At 38.0% G+C, this 19,505-nt stretch overlaps 1 protein-coding gene across 2 annotated transcripts in view; it reads left to right on the top strand.

Annotated features, from left to right (window-relative positions):
• RFX4 (regulatory factor X4) overlaps positions 1–19,505 on the top strand; it is a 159,446-nt gene that overhangs the window by 19,867 nt on the left and 120,074 nt on the right. For both annotated transcript variants that reach the window (XM_057740545.1, XM_057740544.1), the window contains exon 2: positions 4,668–4,754. In XM_057740545.1, coding sequence (XP_057596528.1) covers positions 4,668–4,754 — 87 coding nt within the window. The remainder of the gene's footprint in view (positions 1–4,667; positions 4,755–19,505) is intronic.

The raw sequence follows: 19,505 nt of genomic DNA, 5'->3' as shown, positions 1-19,505 counted from the left end.
ACAGTAGGAACTTACTGTTGGTTTTCAAAAAAAGTAACGCATTCAGCAACACAAATTTATTGCACAGTATCTATGGGGCCAGCACAGTGCCAGCCACGGGGTACAGGTGAACAAAAATGACAGGGTCCCTGCACTCGTGAGCTGAGGGAGTAGCATCTGCCTTGCTTTCCTGATGGCAACTAGAGGGCAGAAACCAGTCTTATTCATGTTTGTATCAGACTCTACTACAGCTTCTTGTATCTAGACGGTACAAAATAAATTTTTGTTGAATTTTCCTTTCTTTAGTTGGAAAATTGCCTTTGATGTGTTGTGGTTTTTCATGCCTCATGTGGTAAAAAAAAAAAAAAAAGATTAGGAAATTCTGTAGATGTGTGGACGTATCTCTTTACATGCTGTGCATTCTTTGATATCATGTATGTCAATAATGTAACATTCACTGAGGCCAGACTATAGGAAAAACTTTATACCAGGCACTAGTGAAGAGTCGAAAGAAAGAGAATAAAATGGACTGCATTCGTAAGATGTTTTTCTGAACTGAGGAACCTGTTGTATGTAACAAAGTCTTGCAAAGAAATATGTAAATGAATTTAGCAAAATTGTAATGTATACGTTGAGTTTTAGCAAAAGTCCTAGTGCAGGGCAGTCTGTGATCTGCGCTGCAATGTTGGCACTGTGTTCTAGAGACCATATGGGACACGGGGTAAGGAGAGCTCAGGGCACACTTGAAGAGAGCGTTGTGGTTATGACCTGAGTTTGCATGCCTGTCCTGCCTCTTAGTTACATTGGATAAATCACCTAATCTTTCTGAGCCTTAGTTTTCTCATCTCTAAAATGTGCATATTCATAGAACCTACCTTATAGGGCTGTTAAAAGTATGATGGTATATGGAATGCATTTGCATAATGCTTGGCCCATAAAGTCTCAGTATATGGTGGCCTTTATTAAGTACTTAATCTACAAATGAGTACAATAGATAAGCACAGTGCTTTATTAAAAATTCAGGGACTTCCCTGGTGGTGCAGTGGATAAGACTCAGCACTCCCAATGCAGGGGGCCTGAGTTCGATTCCTGGTCAGGGAACTAGATCCCACATGCATGCCACAACTAAGGAGCCCTCACAACGAAGACCGGGGTGCAACCAAATAAATAAATAAATATCAAGAAAAAAATAATGGTTTAAAAAAAAATTCAGTATACCTGTCATTCTGTTTGAGTCATTCTTGATCTTTGCAAGACCGAAATTCATTATTAATAGTTTTAAAATATATAATGTTGACTTCAGGTGACCTAAATAGAGGCCTTCCAATCCTGTGGAGCAACCTGACTTATGGGACATGAGTCGCAGATGCCCCTGTTGAGGGTCCCCCTAGGGAAGAAGACAAAGGTCAAAGGGCCCCGAGGCCCGTTGCCTGTATCGATATTTCAGAGTGTTGCATCCATACAGTCTGGAAAGCAAGACCTTTGAATGCTCTGGAAGCTCCCATGTCCAGAGCAACAGATGTAACGGTTCTGCTGTACTTGGCACTGCTCAGACCCACTGCTTGGCACCTCAGAGCTCATCCTGAGCGCCACGTGTTCAGATAGATGTAGAAGACAGCCAGAAATAGGGGAACTGGATGGCAAGGAAGTGGGGACAATTTCTCCCAAGAAAGAGCTGAAACAAGTGGAGTGCTTTGGAAAAATGGAGACATGGTGGCTCCTCCCTATATCTGCCTTGTGCAACAGAGACCGTACTTACTCTGTGTTGCTCCTGGGAGCAGAGCTGGGTAGCAGAGTGGCTGCAGGCATAAAATGTGGGTCAGAGAGCCCTCAGTGGGGGCAGGGGGTGGGGGAAAGGAGTACTTGTTGAGATTTCCTCCCGCTACCCTCTCTCCCTTCTGTCACCTTGCTTCCATCTCTCTCCAGGGTTGGGGCCGGGCAGTGTGGGGAGAGGTGCAGTCATCAGCATATTTCTCACTTGAACTCTTGTGGGCGGGTGTTGCGTCTCTCGGCCCACCTGGTGTTCAGAGCCAGCTCCTCTTCAGAACGCTGCCATGCGTTCTTGAGAGGGTGTGCGCCACCGATCCCTGGGAGTTCTCACCTGCAAGATTAGGCCCCTCCAAGGACTCCAACGATAACAAGCCTGATCCTGGCACAGGCATATGGGTGAGAGGGAGAGTGTTGGCTTAGTTCCCTGTTTCTGAGGAAAGAGGGTGGTGGTGTATGTGTCAGTGTTGTGTGCCCACGTGCACAGGAGAGTGAGTAGGTGTGCATACTTAGCTAGGAAGATCAGGGGATGAAACGGCTGCAACTTTCAGGAGACGCCATCCAAAATCTGCCGTGGCTGTTGCCAGGGAAAACGTGCCGGGACTTGAAAGGGTTAGAAGATCTGAGTAGAGACATTCTGGAGAGTTCTGAAAAGAATTCTGGAGATTTGCATCCAGATGTGGTTTTGCATACGATGTGATGATAGACACCCACCCTGTGCCATCACTGCTTTGAAAACATGACGAGGCATTTGTTTCTACGTTGTGCGTTTCATATCTGGAAGGGGGTAGCATTTTAATGTTTTGAATCTCTCTGCTGCTCAGTGTTTCCTCAGAAATACCAGATTTCCATATCCTGTTAACAAGCCGGCTCCTGTTCCTCCCCTTGGATATCTCTCTCCTACTTATTTACAATCTTGGAAGCAGCTTTTAAAAGAGCCGTCTGTTGTCCCTGCGGTGGGTGCTTGCGCTCCCCTCACTGCATAGCTTACTCGCCGGCATTAGCGTGGCTTCCTTTTACAGTATGTTACTAAGAGCCAAGGAAAAGGAATGGTCTTTCCTTGGCTCTTTGAATTACGAGGCGTCACATTACTCGATTAAGCTTCAGTTGCTCTCTAGGGAAACTGGAGGTGAAAATCCTTACATAAGAGAGTTGTCAGAATTCAACGAGATAACATATGTAAAGGGCTTGGCATGTTAAAATGCTAGCTCCCATATTATAAAGAAGGCAGCGGGAGATAGCACCGTTTGAAAGCACACATCCATAGGTATAGTCCATTCTGCTATAATATCACGTATGCATTCCCCCCAAATCACCATCATTCTACACAATTGCACAATAAAAAGTACAGAGTTCACTGGAACAATAAGCTAGGGGCACAGCCCTCCAAAACTTTGTCAGTAACACATGGGGGAAAAGATAGGAACCTAATAAGAAGGATAGCACAGCTTTACACATGTTAAATGGTTAAGAGGCACATAAATACAGTAAATATGGCACTTCACCTTGGAAAAGACTTGAAGTTTGCTTTTGGAAGTGGGCTTCGGAAGGGCTGCAGCTTGTGTGTTCTTGTGAAATGTTAGAATGTGGGTTATCCGGGCAGGTGTGGCTCACCACCCACACCATAAACTCAAGTAGCTGGTAGATGCTTGAGGTGTGAGCACGTGTACATTTTGCATATTCCTACAGGGCTCAGTTCAGCTATGTGCAGTTTTCTGCATTCGCTTAATGTTTTTTAAGGAAGAAATCAAGCATAAGCAAACAGAAAATTTGTGCTAGGCACAGGTTGTTCCCTAATGTATCACTTGCATTGAACACGTTTGTGTTTTCAAAACCAGCATGATAGCAGAACTGATGTGCTAAGCTGATGCTGTTGAATGAATGAATGAATGAATAGCAGGTGGTCTAGATCAGCGGTCCCCAGCCCTTTTGGCACCAGGGAACTGTTTCGTGGAAGATAATTTTTCCACTGACTAGGGAGGGGAGGATGGTTTCTGGATGATTCAAGCACATTACATTTATTGTGCACTTTATTTTTACTATTATACATTGTAATATATAATGAAATAAGTATACAACTCACCATAATGCTGACAGGAGGTGGAGCTCAGGTGGTAACGCGAGCAATGGCAAGTAAGCAAGTGTAAATACTGATGAAGCATCACTTGCTCACCTGCCGCTCACCTCCTGCAGTGCGGCCTGGTTCCTAACAGGCCACAGACCGGTACCGGTTCGAGGCCCCAGGGGTTGGGGATCTCTGGTCTAGATAATAGAATAAGCATTATGCTATGTTGTGGAAAGTACGTTTGTAGCGTTTGGAATTGGATTTTCTAAAACCCACAGTCTTTTGTGTTTTGAAAGTAATGGGTATCTATTACAGAGCTCTGATGCCTTCTCCTGCAGTGACCTTCAGTCTGTGCTTGGAAGGGCCCCTTCAGGGCTCACTGGCAAAGGGAGGGGAGCCGCAAGGTTCCCTGCCCTCCTCTTCAGCCAGAGCCCTCAGGGTTGTATCTGCTTTCCTTTTTTTTTTTCTTTTGAAGAAAGGGTTCTGCTGCTAATTTACACGTCTGCAAACCACCACTAGTGATTCAGTTGACCAAATTTTGTTTTACAAACTAGTTCTCAGAAGCTATCTTCTTTTTGAAGAAAGATAATTCTCAGTTGGTACTATTGGGCTATGAATACTCCAGAATTAGTAGAATTTGACCAAGAAATACCCAAGTGGGGCTTCAAATTACCATTTTGCCTTCAAACTACTCAGCAAAGTCTCATCAGCAACGGTGCTTTTGGGGCTTCCTGTCAAATCCAATTTCAGTCCGGGCAGATCTCAGATGAAAGTTGATGGGCATTTGAATCTAGTGCATTGATGATGTACTTCACAAACACCAATGGCATGATTTTCTTTCTTTTTTCATTTTTAGAGAGCTGGATTGAAAGATGTCTCAACGAAAGTGAAAACAAACGTTATTCCAGCCACACATCTCTGGGGAATGTTTCTAATGATGAAAGTAAGTGCTTGAAACTCATTCTTCCACGATGTCCTGGATGTGGCCTGTGTCCTGATGAGAAATGGTGCTTCTGGAATGCTAGCCTGGGGCAAGTTACCTGAAATAAGAGGTTTTCGAGCCATTTGTGAAATACCCCAGACCCTCCCTGTAACATCCTGCAGTAGGGAGTGCAATGCAGTCAGGTGGATGTGGAAACCGAGGCCACATTCTTATTGTCTGAGTCCCTAAAGACTCCATTTCAGTGATGCTCCAGTGGGAAAATGTGGACCTTGAATGGGAAGGGCCATTCTCTGTAGATGTGGGTTTAAAGTGTGCTATGGGACTATTGTTTTAGAGTCACGAATGTCCTTGGTGTTGGAAAGTAACTGTTTCTCCTGGATCTTGGGCTGGAGAATTGGTGTTAATGGAAAGATATAAACTGCTATGTTTACACCTTTCCCTAGGTTATGTCAGACTGGGGATTGTGGGTGTCTTATATTAAGAGTAGAAGACAACTTGGGACTTGTATTTATCCCTAAAGCACTATAACAAGGGGGCAGCTTATTATAAAATCATTTCCAGCAGGGACAGAGTGTCTCTCTTGGTTGGTAAAGTGCATCTCCTTAGTTCAACTTTCCTGAAGATTCAGGAAATTTTCAGGGACGATTCAGCCATACTGTTGTATGTCACAGGCATTTTCTTTTTCATTGCTGCATAGTACTCCACTGTAGGCATATATCACAATGTACGTTTTGATTTGACTGTTGATGGATATTTAAATTGCTTCAAGTTTTTGACTGTTTCTTAAGCATCTCTGAACATTCTTTTTTAAAGTTTATTTTATTGTGGCAGAATATACCTCACATAAAATTTATCATTTTAACCATGTTAAGTATATAATTCAGTGGCATTAAGTACATTCACCTCATGGTGCAACCATCACCGCCACCCACCTCCAGAACTTTTTTCATCTTCCCACACTGAAACTCTGTACCCATTAAACAATAACTCTCCATTTCCCCTTCCCCCTAGTCCCTAGCAACTGCTATTCTACTTTCTGCTTCTATGAATTTGACTAACTGTAAGAATCTCATGTAAATGGAATCGCATAGTATTTGTGACTGGCTAATTTCACAAGGTTCATCCATGTTGTAGCATGTATTAGAATTTCCTTCCTTTTTAAGGCTGTATGACATTCCATTGTGTGTATATCCCACATTTTGTTTATCCATTCATCCATTGATGGATGTTTGGGCTGTTTCTACCTTTTTGGCTATTGTGAATAATGCTGCTGTGAACGTGGGTGTACAAATAAGTGGTGTAGTTCTGCTTTCAGTTCTTTTAGATATATAATCAGAAGTGGAATTGGGGGATCATGTAGTAATTCTGTGTTTACTATTTTGAGGAACTGCCGTATTTCCATGGCAGCTGCACCATTTTACCAGCATTTCTCACCAGCAATGTGTGAAAGTTCTGATTTCTTGACATCCTTGCCAATGCTTATTATTTTCTGTTTTTTTTTTTTAAATAGTCATTCCAGTGTATCAGGTAGTATCTCATTGTGGTTTTGATTTGTATTTCCCTAATGATTAGTGATGTTGAGCATCTTTTCATGTGCTTATTGACCATTTGTATACATACCTCGGGGGAAATGCCTATTCAAGTCTTTTGACCATTTTAAAATCAGATTGTTTATTTTTGTTATTGTTGAATTGTAGGAATTTCACTCATGATTAGTGATGTTGAACATCTTTTCATGTGCTTATTGATTATTTGCATATATTCTTTGTAGAAATGTTTATTGAAGTCTTTTGACTTTCTAATCAAATTGTTTACTTTTTTATTGGTAAATTGTAGTTCTTTATATATTTTGCATATTAACCCATTATCAGATATATATTTTACAAATATTATTCTCTCATTCTGTGGATTGCCTTTAACTTTGTTGGTTGTGTTCTTTGATGCACAGAAGTTTTCCATTTTGATGTAATCTCATTTATCTATTTTTTTTTTGTTGCCTGTGCTTCAGTGTCATATCCAAGAAATCATTGCCAAATCTGACGTCAGGAAGGTTTTCCTCTATTTTTTCTTCCAAAAGTTTTAGAGTTTTACCTCTTATGTTTAGGTCTTTGATCATTTTGAGTTAATTTTTATATATGGTATAAGGTAAGGATTCACATTCACTCTTTTGTTTGTGGATACCCAACACCATTTGTTGAAAAGCCTGTTGAATATTGACACCCTCCTCAAAAATCATTTGACCTTATATATAAGGGTTTATTTCTGGGCTCTCTCCTCTGTTCATTGGTCTATATGTCTGTCTCTATGCTAGTACTGTGACCGTGTACTAAGTTTTGAAATCAGGAAATGTGAGACTTCTAATGTTCTTTTTTCAAGATTGTTTTCGCTATTCAGGGTCCCTTGAGATTCCATATGAATTTTAGGATGGATTTTTCTATTTCTGCAAAAAAAAATGTTGTTGGGATTTTTATAGGGATTTCATTGAATCTGTGGATCTCTTTGGACAGTAATGACATCTTAACATTATTAAGTTTTCCAATCCATAAACACAGGATGTCTTCACATTTACTGATGTCTTCTTTAATTCTTTCAGCAATGTTTTGTAGTTTCAGTGTACAAGTCTTTGCTTCCCTGATTAAGTTTATTTATAAGTATTTTATGCTTTTTGGTGCTATTGTAAATAGAATTGTTTTCTTAATTTCCTTTTTGGATTGTTCATTGGTAGTGCAGAAAAACACAACTGACTTTGTATGTTGATTCTGTACCCTGCAACTTTGCTTAATTCATTATTAGTTCTAGCAGTGTGTGTGTGTGTGTGTGTGTGTGTGTGTGTGAGATCTTCCAGTAGTATGTTGAATACAAGTGGCAAAAGTGTTCCTCATCTTAGAGAAAAAGTTGTTAGTCTTTTACCACTGAGTTGGATGTTTGCCATGGGTTTTTCATGTAGGCTTTACTATGATAAAGTAGTTTTCTACTCTTCCTATTTTGTTGAGTATTTTTATCATGAAAAGATTTTGAATTTTATCAAATGCTTTTTCTGCATCAATTGAGATGATCATGTGGTTATTCTGTTAATGAGGTTTAGTACATGGATTGCTTTTTGTGTGTTGAACTATCCTAGCATTCAAGTAATATATCCCACTTGCTCATAGTGTATAATCCTTTCAATATACTGTTGAATTATGTTAACTAGCATTTTCTTGGGGATTTTTACATCACTATACATAAGGGATATTGATCTGTAGTTTTCTTGTGGTGTCTTCATCTGGCTTTGATATCAGGGTAATGCTGGTCTTGTAGAATGAGTTTGGAAGTGTTCCTTTCTCTTCCATTTTTTGGAAAAGTTTGAGAGGGATTGGTACCCTGAATATTCTTGTGGATATCCTCCTTTGTGAACTACCTGTTCAGGATTTTACTTGTCAGTTTTTTTTGTTTTTTGTTTTTTTGATTGTGCTACTGTCTTTCCTTTAATGATTTGTAAGAGTTGTTTTTATATTTTGAACAGAGATATTTGTCAGAAAAAAGTATTGCAGTTTGTGGTCTGTCTTCATTCTTTTAGTGGTGCCTTTTGATGAGCAGAAGTTCTTAATTCTAATAAAATCCAGTTTTTCAGTGTTTTTCTTTTATAGTTAGTGTTTTTGTGTCATATTCAGAAATTTTTGCCTACTTAAGGTCATGAAGATTTTTTTCATGTTATTATCTAGAAGTTTTATTATTTTACCTTTTACTTTTCTATCAACAGACCATCTGCAATTTTTGTAAATGGTGTGAGGGAGGAGTCAAAATTCTTTTTTTATTTTTAATTTTGGACTGATAGAGCACCATTTTTTTTAAAAGAATGTCCTTTTCTCACTGGTCATAAATCAGGAAATCATATACATGTGGATCTATGTCTTGGTCTTTATTCTGAACCATTGTCTGCTTGTCTGTTTTGGAGATAGTACCATAGTCTTTATAACTGTACCTTTTATAATACATTGTGATACATGGTGGCATGAGACCTCTTTTTCAATATTGTTTTGGTTAAGTTCTTAGTATTTCTTTTGTCTATTTATTTATTTATAAATTGTTTTTTATTTATTTATTGCATTGAGTCTTTGTTGCTGTACGCGGGCTTTTTCTAGTTGTGGAGAGTGGGGGCTACTCTTCATTGTGGTACACGGGCTTCTCATTGCAGTGGCTTCTCTTGTTGCAGAGCACAGGCTCTAGGCATGCGGGCTTCAGTAGTTGTGGCACATAGGCTCAGCAGTTGTGGCTTATGGGCTCTAGAGCACAGGCTCATTAGTTGTGGTGCACAGGCTTAGCTGCTCCACAGCATGTGGGATCTTCCCAGACCAGGGCTTGAACCCCTGTCCACTGCGTTGGCAGGCAGATTCTTAACCACTGCGCCACCAGGGAAGTCCCAAGTTCTTAGTATTTCTATATAGATTTTAGAATCAGCTTGTCTATTTTCACATGCACAGAAAAAATCTGCCAGGATTTTGATTGGGATCACATTGTATCCACAATTAATTTCAGAAGAATTAACATCTTACCAACATCAAATGTCTAATCTCATGTGTGCTTTAGACAGATGGCCTTTAGTTTCTCTCAACAGTGTTTTGTAGATTTCAGCGTAGAGATTTTTGCACATCTTTCATTAGATTTATTCCTAAGTAATGGCTATTTTTCAATGCTATTGTAAGTAGTATTATTTTTAAATGTTTTCTAATTGTCAGTTGCTAGTATATGAAAATGCAGTTTATTTTTTAGGTAATAACTGTAACCAGGCACTTTGCTAAATTTGCTTATTATTTATGAGTTTGCTATGAACATAATCATGTCACCAGATAATGATAGTTTTCCATCTTCTCTTATAGTCTTTATATTTTTATTTCTTTTCTGTGCCTTAGTGCACCTGCTGGGACCTCTAGTGCAATGTTGAGTTGAAGTGGTGATAGCAAACATTCTTGCCTTGTTCCCAACCTATGGGAAGAGCATTTAATGTTTCACCACTAAGCATGATGGTTGTTGTGAACTTCTTGTAGGTATCATTATCAAATCCCTGGTTTGCTGACTTTTCTTAAATGGGTGCTGAACTTTATCAAATGGTTTATTGCATCTCTTGAGATGATCATATGTTTTCCTCCTTTATTTTGTTAATGTTGTGAATTAAAATTGATTCAATTTTTGAATGTTAAGCCAATCTTGCATTCCTAAGACCCTGCACTTGGTCAAAAGTTTAATTTATATTTTTCTAGGTTAAATTGACTACTATTTTGTTAAGAATTTTGACATCTCTGTTTATGAGATTTATTGGCCTATGATTTTCCTTTTATCCTCATCAGGTTTTGATGTCAAAATTATGCAGCACTCGGGCTTGCTAGGTGGTGCAGTGGTTAAGAATCCGCCTGCCAATGCAGAGGTCACGGGTTCGATCCCAGCTCCAGGAAGATCCCACATGCCACGGAGCAACTAAGCCCGTGTGCCAAAAAAAAAAAAAAAACAAAATTATGCAGCACTCATAAAAAGAGGTGGAAATTTTCCTTTTTTTTTTCTGTACTTTTGAAAAGTTTGTGTAAGACTGGCTTTATGTATTTCTTAAGTATTAGGAAAAACTTAACACTGAAGTCATCTGGGTTTGGAGTTTTTGTTGAGGGAAAGTTTTTATGATGGATTCAGTTTTAAAAATAGCAATAGAATTATTCATATTTTTCTATTTGTTGTTTTGTTACTTTAAGCAAATTGTTACTTTTAAGGAACTCATTTCATCTAAATTTTCAAATTTATTTACATGATATTGTTTAAACTTTCCTTTTATTACTTTTTGTTGTGTTTTTAGCATCTATAGTGATGTCCTCCTTTCATTTCTGATATATTTTCTGTATTGGATCAGTCTTGCCAAAGTTTATCAATTGTATTAGCTTTTTCAGGCATCCAACTTTTGGCTTTGTTTTTTTTTTCCCTCAATTTATATCTTTTTAAAATTTTACTTACTTTTGCTCTTATCTCTAGTTTTTCTTTCCTTGTACTTTATTTGGGTTTATTTATTTATTCATTATTTATTTTGTCTTTTTCTATTGTGAGATAGACACTTAGATCACTGATTTTCTACCTTTTCTAAGATAGGCATTTAAAGTTTAAAAATTTCCTCTAAATACTACTTAATTGTATCACATAATTCTTCTGGTGTTATACTTTCATTATCATACAATCAAACTTATTTTCTGATATCTATTGTGACTTCTTCTTTTACCCATGTTTTATTTAGAACTGTTGCTTGATTTCTAAAAACTTGGGTATTTCCTTGTTGCCTTTCCGTTACTTATTTCTATCTTAATTCCAGTGTGGTCAGAGAACCTATTCTGTATGACTTCAATATTTAAAGTTAGTGAAACTTACTTTTTGTGCAAACATATGGCTTATTTGGTAGATGCCCATGTACGCTTGTAAAGAATGTGTTCTGCTGTTTTTGGATGGAATGTTCTGTAGGTATCAATTAGGTCAGGTTGGTTGATCATGTTATGCAGATGTTCCATATCCTTATGGATTTTGTTGTTGTCTCTAAGGTACTGAAAGAGGTGTGGTTAACTATCTTCTCAGTTTTGTTAATTCCTTCTTTGCATGTTTTGAAGTGTTCATTTCTTAGAAATTTAGGGTTGCTTTATCCTCTTGTTGAAATGATCCTTTTTATCATTATTAGATGTCCCTGCTTGTATCTAGTAATACTTTTTGCCTTCAAGTCTATTTTGTCTAATGTTAATATAACTACAGCAGCTTTCTTTTTTATTGAGGTTGTTGTAGTATATCTTTGTCTTTTTATTTTCAACCTTTCTGAATTCAATATTAAGATTTTTTATAGTTTTTAAAAGCCAGTCAGATAACCTTTATCTTTAATTGGAATATTTAGATCACTTAAATTTAATATAGTTACTTACATTGTTGGGCTTAAATCAACAAACTTGGTGTACTGTATTTAATTTTTATTTCTCTCATCTGACTTTATTTCTTTATTCCCCCCTCGTTCATTTTTTGGGAGGGATTAATGCAGTTAAATTTTTTTTTAATGTTTTTCTCTGTTAGCTTTCCAATTAGATATCCTTTTATTTTTTATTTTTTATTTTTTTATGTTTTTTTTTTAATTTATTATTTTTTTGGGGGGGTACACCAAGTTCAATCATCTGTTTTTATACACATATCCCCGTATTCCCTCTCTTCCTCGACTCCCCCCCCACCATCCCTCGAGTACCCCCCATCCTCCCCCTCCCAGTCCTCTAAGGCATCTTCCATCCTCGAGTTGAATACCCTTTGTTATACAACAACAATTTTTTTTTTTAATGTTTTTCTCTGTTAGCTTTCCAATTAGATATCCTTTTAGAGTGTTTCTCTCTGGGATTACAGAGTGCACCCTTCCTTTCATGTGCACCTCACATTAATTCTTCCCCCACTTCAAATATAGTGCACAAACACTCTCATAGTTTAACCTCATTTACCACTTTCCCCACCCTCTGTGCCACTGCTTTAACATATTTTATATCTACATATGTTATGAGCCCTACAAGACATTATTATTTTAAATATTAATCATTCACATATTTAAATATGTGAATATGTTTATATATGTATATATTATTCACATATTTACGCTTTCCAGGGCTCATCATTCTTGTCAGTAAGTCCATGCTTCCTTCTGGGATCATTATTTCTTCAACCCAAAGAAACTCCTTTACTATTGCTGGTAGTGCAGTGTAGAGTAGAATAGATCATGAAAAACATTGTTATTTCACCTATATTTTTGAAGGACATTTTTGCTGGGTATAGAATTCTAGTCTGGTAAGATTTTTTTTTTCCTTTCAACCCTTAAAAGTTTTCATGGCATTGTCTTCTGGTTTCTAAAAGTTAGTCATCAGACTTATTTTTACTCCTTTGAATACAGTGTGTCTTTTTGTCTAAGGCAAAAGGTTTTTTTCTTTGTCTTTACAGCAGTTTGACTATGATGTATATAAATATGGTTTTCTTATACTTTTCCTTCTTGGGGTTCACTGAGCTTCCAGCATCTGTGGGTGGTCATTCATGAAATTTGTAAAATTGCTCACCATTATCTCTTCAAATCTTTTTTGCCCCATTCTTTTATTTCTTTCTGAAATTCCAGCTACATGGATACTAGATCTTTGACTGTATCCCATATGTTTCTTATGCTTTGCTCTGATTTGTTCATTTTTCTCTCTTTATTCTTCAACTTGGTGTTTCCTGTTGACCCAATTTTCAGTTCTCAATTCCCATTTTCTATCATGTCTAGAGTCTATTATTAAGCCCATCCAAGTTATCTTAATTTCAGATATTGTATTCTTTCCTCTATGGTAGATGTTCAGTTGATTCTTTTTTTCCAAATCTCAGTTGATAGTCTACATTTTTTGGTCTGTTTTGTCCATCATTTCCCCTGTTTTGACTGTCTATTCTTCTATCTCCTTAACCATATTAACCATATTTATTTTAAAGTCCCGTCTGATAACTCTAGTATCTGAATCATCTCTGGATCTATTTCTATTATCTGTTTTTTCCTTGGATTTCAGGGTTTTGGTCCTGTTTTTCAATATACCTTGTAGTTTTTTATTTAATGGTCAACATTATAGATGCAAAGTTAGGCTTTGTGTGAATGATGTTAACGTCCTCCAAAGAGTGTTAAATTTTGTTCTAGCAGGCAGATGGAGAACAAGCAAATCTTCTTGATCCTGTTGAGACTTAGTTAAGTCCAGTCTATTTCAATTTTGTGCATACTACCAGAGTGTGGCCTTTACTCCTAGGTCATAGCTTTTCTGGGTCCATAACTGAAAGCCGTGGGTATTTGCCAAGTTCCTTCTACCTTGATCCAGCTGAAACTCGAACTTCTGACTCCCTAGCTAATCAATGACCAGCTCTTTAGCCTCCAAGCTGATATTTTCTCTTTGATTTTTTTGGTTTCTCACTCTCTGCATGTGTAGCATAGGAATGGGCTAAGGACTTGAAGGAAATTTGAGTGCAGGCATGTCTGTATTCTTCTCTGTGTTTCTCTTCTCTCTGGAATGTTGCTCCTTATATCTTATCCACTCTGTCATCTCCAAACTCTAACTTCAGTCTCATCAGCCCAATAGACTATACTCTTTGCTTAGGTTCCAATGTAGCAATATCCTCAGGGAAATATCCTCAGGGAAAAATCTAGAGTTGATGTGGAGCTCATATTGGTGCCAGTGCTAGATCTAAACCGTGGACCACCTGACTCTTATTAGTCCATATTTTGTTTTTACTTTCAAAATGTAAAATACTACATTAAAGAAATATATCCCCTGGCTATATGAGTCATGTGTGTATATATTTGAAAAATGTGTGGAAAATGATATGGGGAAGAAAAATAATTGCCTCCATCCCACTATCCAGAGGTGCCCACTCTTGATGTTTTCATATTTCCTTCTGGTTGTTCTTCTAAGCATATATTGTTAAACAAAATTTTATATGTGTATATATTTATAGTTAATATGTATATATGGCTATCATCTGTTAAGCAATGAGAAGTGCTTTAATTCCAGTATCTCATTCAATTATCACAGTAGTCCTAAGAGATAGCTTATTATTATGAGCTTCATTTTATATATGTGAAAACTGAGGCTCAAAGGTCTTACGTAATTTGCCCAAAGTTATACAGCTGGTAAGTGGTAGAGCTAGGCCTTCAGCCCAGGTCTGTACGTCTGACTTTGAACATTGGGCAGTTAGTCTTTGCACCATTATGCCTCTCAGAAGGTAATGCTTCAAAGACTTGCCATTGAGGATTTCATAACTTGTCCATAGGGATACCAAGACCAGACCTAGGAAGGCCCACACTCCCTCTCAGTGGCTGATTGTTATGTTAATACTTGTCTGTGCCTGGTCATCTCTTCCACTTGACTGAAAGCCGCATGAGGGCAGGACTGTTGTGTGGTTCACTGTTGTAATCCCAGGTCCTGGCACATGGCAGGGGGTGCTCAGGATATGATTGAAGATTCAAAAATTAATTTCTCTCTTCATTTTAGTATTTTAAGAATGTTTTGGATTGCAAAAGACACAAACCTGACAGTGGTTTAAACCATGTAAATATTTACTATCTTATTTAATCAAAAGATGAGAGGTAGGAATTTCCCAGGTTTATTCAAGAGCTCAGCATCATCCGGGACCCATCCTCTGTATGTCTTTCTGCTAAGTCTTCCTAAGTTGTTGGCTTTTGTCCTCATGTTGGCTTGTAACCTCATGGTCACAAGATTGCTGCTTCAAGTCCAGGGTTCAGGTCTGTATTCAAAGCAGATGGACGGCGCAAGGGAAGGCACCAGGTACCTTTCCTCTTATGTGCTTTCCTTTTATCAGAAAACAACAACAGGGACTTCCCTGGTGGTCCAGAGGTTAAGACACTGTGCTTCCATCACAGGGGGCATGGGTTCAACCCCTGGTTTGGGAACTAAGATCCCTCATGCCATGTGGCACAGCCAAAAAAAAACAGAGGAAGAAGGAAACAACAACAGCTTTCCCAGAAGCCCCCATTAGACTTTTTTTTTACTTTGTTTGTGGCCAGAACTTTATATAACCTGTAGCTGAAAGGGAAAATAGGAGAGCAAATATTTATCAAAATAATACAAAAGTAGCATTGCAATGGTTGGATTGCCCCCATGTCAAATCCACCCTGTCTCTTGTTTTTATACAGTCCATGATCTAAAATAGTTTTTTTGTTCTGTTTTTTAAAGAGTAGAGGAAAAGGAGAAGCATATGTGACAGAGACCATACGCCTGAAATATTTACTACTTGGCTCTTTACAGAAAATGTTTGCTGACCCCTGGATTGGACGAATCATAGTACCTCTGGGACTGTCACGTTACTGCCTTGAATAAAACTGGGGTTTGATTAGCAAACAGAAAAAAATGAAAGACTAGCTTATTGAGTGGCAAGCTAAAGGGTGTGCTGTAGAGTTTATCTCTGAGCCAGGCCAAGCAGGTAAAAAAATGTCTTCACAAGGTGATTTGAGAGAGGTCACAATTCCACCTCCTGAAAAATATTTTTTCCAATGGCCTGAGTAGGAGCTGGACATTAGCACCAGGAGTGCCTGGTTCGAATGAAATGGAGTGGGAGGATGATTATTAATGCAAGGTTGTATGTGATAAATTCCACATCTGTAAAACATGATCTATACAGATGATAAGTTCCACTTGAATTATGTAAGGGGTTCTACCTTGCCATACCAAATATGTTCCTGGACTCCAGCATGACCCCACTCTCCAGTTTTAAAGATGAGGAAACTGAGGCTCAGAGAAGGGAAGTATTTGTCTAAAATCACACTCTTGGATAGTGCTAAAATCAAAATTGTAAATCAGGTCTTCTGATTTCTTCCTGTTATATCCCTTTTAGCAGCTCAGAAAAGATCAATTTAATTGACTAACTAGGGTTTCAGTGAGCATGAAGAAATGGGACATGGGACATTTGGATGGAATACAGCTGGGAAGGAAACCCTGGAGCAGTGAGGTCAAGCCCTGAATGCCAGATAAGGGAGAGCCTAAACACGAGTGGATGGGTTATTTACCATAGTTAGGGTCAAATAAATTTTCATTTCCAATCTCAACAAGTTGCATTTTATCCAAATGTCAGCAGATCTTTATGTTTAGAAACATATGGCATACTAACCAACAGATAGGAAGACTATGACTGTAAAATATTATCAGGTTCATGACTGGTTAGAGCATGCTATCTAGAGAGGAAAGCTTAGCAGTGTGGATTGATGAGAATTGTACAGATGGAACAGAAGTTTCTGCAGAAATTGGGTTCAGAAGATTCCCTGCTCACTTAATACATACAAGACTCTGTGGAAAGCCCAAAGTTATACAAGGGAGGAAAGAGCAGCAAGCCAAAATTAAAATATATTCAGCATCAGGCCAGGCTCTAGTCATGATCACAGCCACTATTTCCTCTAATACTCTGGGAGGGAGATATTTTTTATCCCCATTTTATAGAGGAGGAAACTGAGAGTCAACACTTACGTGACTTGTATCCTAGCAAGTAAGTGGTAAAGAGTCAACCTTAGAGCCATCAGATTTTATAGTTCGTTCTCTGTCTACTGTATAAACTCTCTCTTCTGTGGGTCCCTGCTCTCAAAGAATTTTCATTCCAGAAGGGAAGCTAAGGAACATGCTTGAGTATTAATAATGCAAGGTTACCACTGTAAGCAACTATATGCCAATAAAATGGACACCCTGGATGAAATGCACAGATTCTTAGAAAGGTATAACCTTCCAAGACTGAATCAGGAAGAAATAAAAAATATGAACAGACCAATCACAAGTAATGAAATTGAAACCGTGATTAAAAATCTCCCAACAAACAAAAGTCCAGGACCACATGGATTCACAGGTGAATTTTATCAAACATTTAGAGAAGAGCGAACACCCATCCTTCTCAAGCTCCTCCAAAACATTGCAGAGGAAGGGACACTCCCAAACTCATTTTATGAGGCCACATCACCCTGATACCAAAACCAGACAAAGAAACTACAAAAAAAGAAAACTACAGACCAATATCACTGATGAATTTAGATGCAAAAATCCTCAACAAAATACTAGCCAACAGAATCCAACAACACATTCAAAGGATCATACACCATGATCAAGTGGGGTTTATCCCTGGAATGCAAGGATTCTTCAATATATGCAAATCAATCAATGTGATATGCCATATTAACAAATTGAAGAATAAAAACCACATGATCATCTCAATAGATGGAGAAAAAGCTTTTGACAAAATTCAACACCCATTTATGATAACAACTCTCCAGAAGGTGGGCATAGAGGGAACCTACCTCAACATAATAAAGGCCATATATGACAAACCCACAGCCAACATCCTTCTCAATGGTGAAAAACTGGAAGCATTCCCTCTAAGATCAGGAACAAGACAAGGATGTCCACTCTCGCCACTACTATTCAACATAGTTTTGGAAGTCCTTGCCACAGCAATCAGAGAAGAAAAAGAAATAAAAGGAATCCAAATTGGAAAAGAAGAAGTAAAACTGTCACTGTTTGTAGATGACATGATAGTATACATAGAAACCCCTAAAGATGCCACCAGAAAACTACTTGAGCTAATCAATGAATTTGATAAAGTTACAGGATGCAAAATTAACACATAGAAATCTCTTGCATTTCTATACACCAACAATGAAAGATCAGAAAGAGAAATTAAGGGAACAGTCCCATTCACCACTGCACCAAAAAGAATAAAATACCTAGGAATCAACCTAACCAAGGAGGTAAAAGACCTGTATTCAGAAAACTATAAGACACTAATGAAAGAAATCAAAGATGAGACAAACAGATGGAGAGACCTACCATGTTCTTGGATTGGAAGAATCAACATTGTGAAAATGACTTTATTACCCAAAGCAATTTACAGATTCAGTGCAATCCCTATCAAATTACCAACGGCATTTTTCACAGAACTAGAACAAGAAATTTTACAATTTGTATGGAAACACAAAAGACCCCGAATAGCCAAAACAACCTTGAGAAGGAAAGACGGAGTTGATGGAATCAGGCTTCCTGACTTCAAACTATACTACAAGGCTACAGTGGTCAAGACAGTATGGTGCTGGCACAAAAACAGAAATATAGATCAATGGAACAGGATAGAAAGCCCAGAGATAAACTATGGTCAATGAATCTATGACAAAGGAGGCAAGGATATACAATGGAGAAAAGGCAGCCTTTTCATTGAGTGGTGCTGGGAAAACTGGACAGCTACATGTAAAAGAATGAAATTAGAACACTCCCTAACACCATACACAAAAATAAGCTCAAAATGGATAAAGGACCTAAATGTAAGGCCAGACACTATAAAACTCCTGGAGGAAAACATAGGAAGAACACTCTTTGACAGAAATCACAGCAAGATCTTTTTGATCCACCCCCTTGAGTAATGGAAATAAAAAGAAAAATAAATAAGTGGGACCTAATGAAACTTCAAAGCTTCTGCACAGCAAAGGAAACTATAAGCAGGACAAAAAGACAACCCTCAGAATGGGAGAAAGTATTTGCAAACTAATCAACAGACAAAGGATTAATCTCCAAAATATATAAACAGTTTATCCAGCTCAATATCAAAAAAACAAGCAACCCAATCAAAAAATGGGCAGAAGACCTGAATAGACATTTCTCCAAAGAAGACATATGGATGGCCAAGAGGCACATGAAAAGCTGCTCAACATCACTAATTATTAGAGAAATGCAAATCAAAACGACAATGAGGTATCACCTCACACTGGTTAGAATGGGCATCATCAGAAAATCTACAAACAGTAAATGCTGGAGAGGGTGTGGAGAAAAGGGAATTCTGTTGCACTGTTGGTGGGAATGTAAATTAATACAGCCTCTATGGAGAACAATATGGAGGTTCCTTGCAAAACTAAAAATAGAACTACCATATGACCCAGCAATCCCACTGCTGGGCATATACCCAGAGAACACCATAATTCAAAAAGATACTCGCACCCCAGTGTTCATTGCAGCACTATTTACAATAGCCAGGACATGGAAGCAACCTAAATGTCCATCAACAGAGGAATGGATAAAGAAGATGTGGTACATATATATAATGGAATATTACTCAGCTGTAAAAAGCAATGAAACTGGGACATTTGTAGAGACATGGATGGACCTAGAGACTGTCATACAGAGTGAAGTGAGTCAGAAAGAGAAAAACAAATGCCGTATATTAACACATATATGCAGA

Source organism: Hippopotamus amphibius, chromosome 7 (genome assembly GCF_030028045.1).
Source record: "Hippopotamus amphibius kiboko isolate mHipAmp2 chromosome 7, mHipAmp2.hap2, whole genome shotgun sequence".
In the NCBI taxonomy this organism is placed as follows: Eukaryota; Metazoa; Chordata; class Mammalia; order Artiodactyla; family Hippopotamidae; genus Hippopotamus; species Hippopotamus amphibius.
This window is presented reverse-complemented; position numbering and strand designations above follow the sequence as displayed.